Here is a 7163-nt window from a genome sequence, read left to right on the forward strand (position 1 = left end):
AAAAAAAAAAAAAAAAACTTCTCCAAACTGTCTCCTCCCAGAGACTGTCTCCCCTCTGATTTGACCGAGTACAGGAATAGGCAGGGGCTTTAGCTTCCTTCTTATCTCTTCTGGTCTTATCCTACTTTCGGTTCGGCAAATATGGCTGCTTGTTTAATATGGTGGTCTATTTTAGGCGGGCCGCCCCTTAGCTTGGGTCGCTCGATCCGGAATGTATACCGTGCGCGAATGGATTGGATTCGATTGATTGGGACCGTTGAATAGTTGAAGCACTTTATATTTATTATGAGTAGCGGAGAGGAATAATCTGGACTACGTCTAAGGGATATAAAAAAAAAAGTTGATAATTCAAATTTTGGGCCTGATATTATTTTTGATAATCAGGGCAGAATATTTATGTTACCAAAGTATTTTACAAAATACGTTGATTTATTATTAATAACAGAGAACATGACAATTGACAAGCAATGGACATTTTTTGTATTTTAATATTTTCAATGTCTTTTAATTTGTATGATTTGCAGCTTACAACTTGAGTTGTGTAGAGAGAAATTAATTTTACCGTAATGATATCTGTGCACCTCTGTAGTCGCGCTATGTCACCGCGTAGCACATTCATGAGTACGGTCTCAGCTATATCATCCGCATTATGTCCGGTTGCCACACAGTCCACTCCCAACATAGCAGCACCGCGGTCTAATGCTTGTCGCCTGAACACACCACAAAATGTGCAGTTGTTTTTGCGTCCTATCTGAAACAAAAAACATCAGAAAAAAGGGGGGGGAAGGAATTTTTAATTGTGTTAAGCATACTTAAATGCTTGTCACAAATATCGTTCCCCAATTATTACACCTAGATAAATTTTATGACTTGACTTGGACTCGAACCAACACCCTCCAGATCTAAAGTCCAACGGGTTAACTACTCTACCACTGAGGTTGGTGTTCTTTCGGGTCTTTTCTGGATGGACAAGATTTGACGACCGAGCTGGACACGGAAAGTAAGTAAAGTAAGTAAGTAAGTAGAATTACTTTTTGGTGTTCTCGTGTTAAAAGCGAGCACCTAAATGAGATGTAGGTACTGCGTTAGGTTTCGCTTTCCCCCCATCTGATGGGGATATACTACGAGTGTATGACCAGCCACTCACTATCAGGTACGCCTGAACAGGTCCGCCTGTCAGGTCTACCTGACATGTAGTAAGTGTTCGGTCTTACGGCATTTTTCTTAAATGCTCTGTTTAAATAAAAATAATAATAATAATAATAAAAAAAATAGATGAACAAGAACATACCATCTTGTTCTGTCTGGCAATGAATAGGGGCACTCTTCACTCCATCTCCCCCAGAAGTGTACGCCAAAATCTGCATGCTGTAGTTAGTGAACTTCTTCAGGCCATGTAGAATTGTCTCGCTAGAGGGCGTGATTTTCGTATCCTTTGTGTTCTCATCTAAAATTGAAATGGAATTAGAATGAATTAGCGCGAACGTCTCTATTAAGATAAGTAGATTTTTTTTTTTTAATATATGATTATGTATGTACTAAGTAGGTAGGTACCTAATGAACAAGTATTGCAAACCGTCCAAATTTTCAAAATCGGGAAATGGGTGCAAATATCCGTTTTAGGGTCCCCTGAAAGTGGTTTTTAGCACATGGTTTGTAGTGTGTGTATTTTCCTGTCGGGAAACTGTCGAAATCGGAACCCCTCGATCTTCGATGGCTGAGAATACGTCATCTTGGATATGCAATGATTTAGTATAGGAGCTACCACGCTACGTAGTGGTTGAACCAATGTTCGTATTTTTTTCCTTTAATGTGGGGAAATGAGCTTGAGAAGAGGGGAAATCTTGTTTGTTTCCTAAAGAAAATACAGCTTTAGCCTCAGTTAGAAATGTCACAAAACATTCAACAAAGACGAGGTATATAATTGTCACAAGCGCGGGAAAAACAGTGACATATAACACGCTCGTTAAGTCAAACTTTTCAAGTCAGCAGGAAAACCAAAAAGCTAGAAGAGTCATCACTGCCAAAAGCATTGGTAGCTACACAAGTGAACAGGGCAGAATCTCCTCGTTCTGTCCTTTTGATACTCAAATCACTGAGTACTCCATTGGGCAGGATTTCCTCTCTTATTGTGTACCTGAGGGAATGAAAGGGAATAATTAATAATAATTTTAATCAAAAAGAATAGACCAGGGGGCACGGTTAGTCCAGTGGTAACGCGCTTGCTTGCCATGCAGAAGGTCCCGGGTTCGAATCCCACCATCGACAAGAAATTTGTACTCGTTTTTCGATTGCAAATATTTCAACGGGTTACTTTCTGGTGTTCTCGTGTTGACCCAGCACATAAATGAGGAGCATCTTCGAATTTCAAAACCAATTCGAATTTCCTATGAAAAGTTCAAGCTTTTCGTCAAATCCAAGCTTTTGCAAATGCCATAGTTAGGTTAGAGCGCGCAACCAAAGTTAGAGAGGTACGAGGATTCCATACAAAACTGGAGGGCAGTTGTTTCATTGCCACGAAATAAAAACGGCGGTGAAACACTCATCTTTTAAAAATTAAATTAATTAAACCCCAGTTGCGCTAACTTTGGTGAGGTTTCAAAGTAAGAGAGCAGGAAAAATGATGAACTAGGGAATTTTTCTTTGTATTCTAAAGACTTCTAGATCCCGAGATAAATCGACTAAAATACCGATACCGGTAAATCTTAAACTCCGAAGTCACAACATACGCTTCCGTACGCGATGATGTCGCATCAGTAAAGCTCCCTTGCAGGCACTAATGTAATGTATTTGTGCGCATGCGTTTTTGCGAATTTCTTATAATCTGACGTCACAATCACACTTTTTCATTAGAATGGCAAAAAAAAAGAAAAAAAATCGAGCTTTAGAAGTTACTTTTTCAGAGTTATGACTTCAGATTTGAATTTTTCACAACTTTTTACGTAGGAATCGACCTTTTAATCATACATTTTACCCCATTTGGTTACTCATTAGTCTATAACGGGCGGCCTCCAATTGCTCCCATAACTGAAATTTAGTGACTAGCAATTGGACATCGGGGCAATTGGACAAATGGGAGGCATTGGAGTGTGTCCCCCTCCCCCATTACTTACCGGTTATCACTCTTAGGATCCAATCTCTTGTTATTCATATTCCATAGGATACCAATTGGTTTCTCTCCCTTAGCTTCACATTGTAGTACGCTGGGTTCTCCTCGCCTGGACGTCTGGTTACGAAGTTTGATTTCAAACTCAGGAGGGGCTGAGGAGAGAAGTAAAGGCGGAAAACTATTAAAGCTGGGGTTCAGCAACTCGGGATTGAGATGAAATGAGGATTCCCCTATACTTAATAACCAGGTCAACCTCGGATTGAACTCTCAATCCTGAGACACTCCACGGTACTAAAACTCGACCTAAAAGAATCCTCGGGTTAAATCCCCTATAGCTAAAAAAAAAAAATAATAAAAAAATCTCAATTTTTGATAGCAAATATTTCAACAAGTTTCTCTCTAGTTTTTGGTGTTGGCATAAGGGCATCTGATAGCATATTTGACCCAGCATCTAAATGGGTAGTATTGTGTCTTACCCTGTACGCTGATAGTAATGACAGCACTTAGTCCTGACCCAATACCATTGACAGCTTCACACAGATAGTAGCCCTGATAACTTACCCTGTACGCTGATAGTAATGACAGCACTTAGTCCTGACCCAATACCATTGACAGCTTCACACAGATAGTAGCCCTGATAACTTACCCTGTACGCTGATAGTAATGACAGCACTTAGTCCTGACCCAATACCATTGACAGCTTCACACAGATAGTAGCCCTGATAACTTACCCTGTACGCTGATAGTAATGACAGCACTTAGTCCTCTAAAATTTAGTTTGAATAATAAGATTCCCCCTTATTCTCTGATCTCATTTACCTCTATCTAGCCCTATGAGCTTTAGAAGCACTACCCCGGAACGTGAGATAAACTTCAGGGTAATTCCTGATGGTCTGGAAAAGTCAGAAAATTCTGGTTTACGACGGGGTAACAGTATCAGAGGGTTCAGAAGATCCTATCTCATTCTCAGCCACTATCCTGATATGATATGTCTGGGCAGGTCTCAGATTGAATACTCCAGCCAGGGTTTGCTCTCCGGGTACCAGAACTCGATCGATGTCTTTCTCCCATGTGCCTGTGGGATATAGAACGGAAAACACTTGAAAAATTTGAAAATCAAAATTTTGAGGGGAAAAATCACAACGGAGCTTTTATTTGACGTTCGCATAGCGACTATCGCACTTAATGTGGCATTCAATGTGCTACGATATTACTTGATTTTATTGTGATTTGTGGAAAAAAGTAGACAATTTTTGAACCACTTCAAACAAGACTTTAAACAAACAAACAAGTCAAACAACAATTGACTTCAATCATGTGTACGAGCAACCCATAAAAAAAATCCTTTTTATGATTTCTTATTTTTTAATTTCTATTTTTTGGTGTCCTGAAATATTTGTAAAAAGAAACTTATCTTTCCATTATTTTTGAACCACTTCAAACAAGACTTTAAACAAACAAACAAACAAGTCAAACAACAATTGACTTCAATCATGTGTACGAGCAACCCATAAAAAAATCCTTTTTATGATTTCTTATTTTTTAATTTCTATTTTTTGGTGTCCTGAAATATTTGTAAAAAGAAACTTATCTTTCCATTCCTTTAGAAGCACTACCCCCGGAACGTGAGCTTTACTTCAGGGTAATTCCTGATGGTCTGGAAAAGTCAGAAAATTCTGGTTTACGACGAGATTCGAACCCGCCACCTCCGGATCAAAAGCTACTAACTCGACCACGGAGGCAGACCGATAATTACTTCCTTGGTTTCTTACACCATTAATTTTTAGTAATCTTTTTCTAATCTCACCTAATCCTAATCTAAGTCATACCTATGTAGGTACTGGTACTCGTATATTGTTCAACTTATAAAATAGGGTATCAGCCATGATATAACCCCCTCTGTGTGAAAGAGGATCATATCTGAACTAACAAATGAAATTCAGACCTACACGATCTAGTGAGAAAAAACCTTCATTTGTTCACACTACTTCGCGAAGGTCAGAATTCAAAAGATATTTTCAAGCAAAAAATGAGTTGAAAATTTAGGGAAAACATGCTTCCCCTACATGCAAATTGCAAAGTAAGCTCATCCCAAGGGGATTGAGCTAAATATGTATCAAATCCCCAGTCTCAGTAGAAAATATCTGTGAGTTTTTTGAGAGGTTTCAAAAATCCCAAGATATTTTACACTAGGGACTTGGGGATACGTTGGTAAGATCAAGAAAAAATCTGATCGTTCTTGATACTTGTAGTGCCAGTGTCATTAACTGTCATAAAAGAACACGTCAGTGTCATAAAACAACACGAAAATCGACACTAGTTACAATCTGAAAATATCTTGATCTTTCTTTCGATTCAAAACCGACGAAATATGAAACACTGTTTACTTGGATTTTCATTTATTATGCTTGTGCCCAGTGATTTTACGTAAAAAAAAAGAAAATGTATGTTCTTACCTTTGGATATTTTGTATTCAATAATGTATCGCTTGATAGGAGAGTTACCGTCATAGGGTGCCACCCAAGACAGTTGCACGGTTTTACCAGACTTGTCCAGAATTTTCAGACCATACGGTACTTCAGGAACCTCTGAAATATTAAATATAAGTAAGTAGGTAAGTATGAGAGATATTACAAAGCTACGATGAAAATTACTCGGTTTAATTTTAAGTTTTTTTTTTTTATGGAGGGAACTATAACTGCTAAGGTCTTACCGTCCCGAAAGCGAAGGTAGAAGAAGGACAGGATAGGAGAAAGCCGGCCGTTCCGAGAACGAACCTTATCTGTATAAGGATAAAATCCAGATATTACAAAGCTACTATGAAAATTACTCGGTTTAATTTTAAGTTTTTTTTTTTTTAATGGAGGGAACTGTAACTGCTAAGGTCTTATCGTCCCGAAAGCGAAGGTAGAAGAAGGACAGGATAGGAGAAAGCCGGCCGTTCCGAGAACGAACCTTATCTGTATAAGGATAAAATCCGCCCTTGCTTAACACCTCAATTTTTTAAGTGTGTGTATTTTCCTGTCGGGGAACTGTCGAAATCGGAACCCCTCGATCTTCGATGGCTGAGAATACGTCATCTTGGATATGCAATGATTTAGTATAGGAGCTACCACGCTACCTAGTGGTTGAACCAATGTCCGTATTTTTTTTCCTTTAATGTGGGGAAATGAGCTTGAGAAGAGGGGAAATCTTGTTTGTTTCCTAAAGAAAATACAGCTTTAGCCTAAATTAGATGGTAACATCATTGTACAAACCTTCTAGGAAGGGGAAAACACCAAGCAAAGGGATAATACTTTACTACAGACACTGCAGGATGTTGGAGTAACACGAGGAATGAAAGTTACCATGAACATTGAGCACTGTTGTGTACTGAACAGTCCCTGCAATACTCTACTACAGACACTGCAGGATGTTGGAGCAACACGAGGAATGAAAGTTACCATGAACATTGAGCACTGTTGTGTACTGAACAGTCCCTGCTGTGTTGCTGACGGAACATGTATAATTGCCGCCATGTTTCGACTCCGCGTACTCGATCATTAAATTACTTCCCCGACGGCCGAGACTTTGAATTTCAATTCCTCCATCTTTGGGAATTTCCTGGCCGGACAGTTGCCAGGAAAACTGGAGGGGAGCATCACCTTCCGATACAAGACACGTGACCTGGGCAGACTGACCGGCAAATATCGGCTCCTCGAACGAAAACGGAACGATCCTCGGGGAAACTAAGAACAAGATCACATGGACCCGAGACAAGCGTGTGATCGGTGTTAGAAACATGTGTTTGAGAAAGAAAAGAGAGAAAATAACTTGGAAAATATAAAAACAGAAATAAATAAAAGAAAGAAATGGAACAGAAAGACAGACAAAGAAGAAGACATGGCACTAAATATGTTTCAATGTTATCGTACACAAAGGGTGATGTCAAAAGAAAGAAATGGAACAGAAAGACAGACAAAGAAGAAGACATGGCACTAAAATATGTTTCAATGTTATCGTACACAAGGGTGATGTTATAAGGTTTTAGCATTTCAATTACCATGGACATTAA

At 39.0% G+C, this 7163-nt stretch overlaps 1 protein-coding gene across 1 annotated transcript in view; it reads right to left on the minus strand.

The window, feature by feature from the left end:
• LOC113469327 (protein sidekick-1-like) overlaps window positions 1-6968 on the minus strand; it is a 29630-nt gene extending 22662 nt beyond the window's left edge. Inside the window, 1 exon segment of the mRNA XM_026826933.1 lies at window positions 6553-6968. Within this exon segment, the coding sequence (XP_026682734.1) occupies window positions 6553-6892 (340 nt within the window). The 5' untranslated portion in view covers window positions 6893-6968.
• Window positions 6969-7163: the final 195 nt, after the last annotated feature.

This window comes from Diaphorina citri, unplaced genomic scaffold, assembly GCF_000475195.1.
Source record: "Diaphorina citri unplaced genomic scaffold, Diaci psyllid genome assembly version 1.1 scaffold1033, whole genome shotgun sequence".
NCBI lineage: Eukaryota > Metazoa > Arthropoda > Insecta > Hemiptera > Psyllidae > Diaphorina > Diaphorina citri.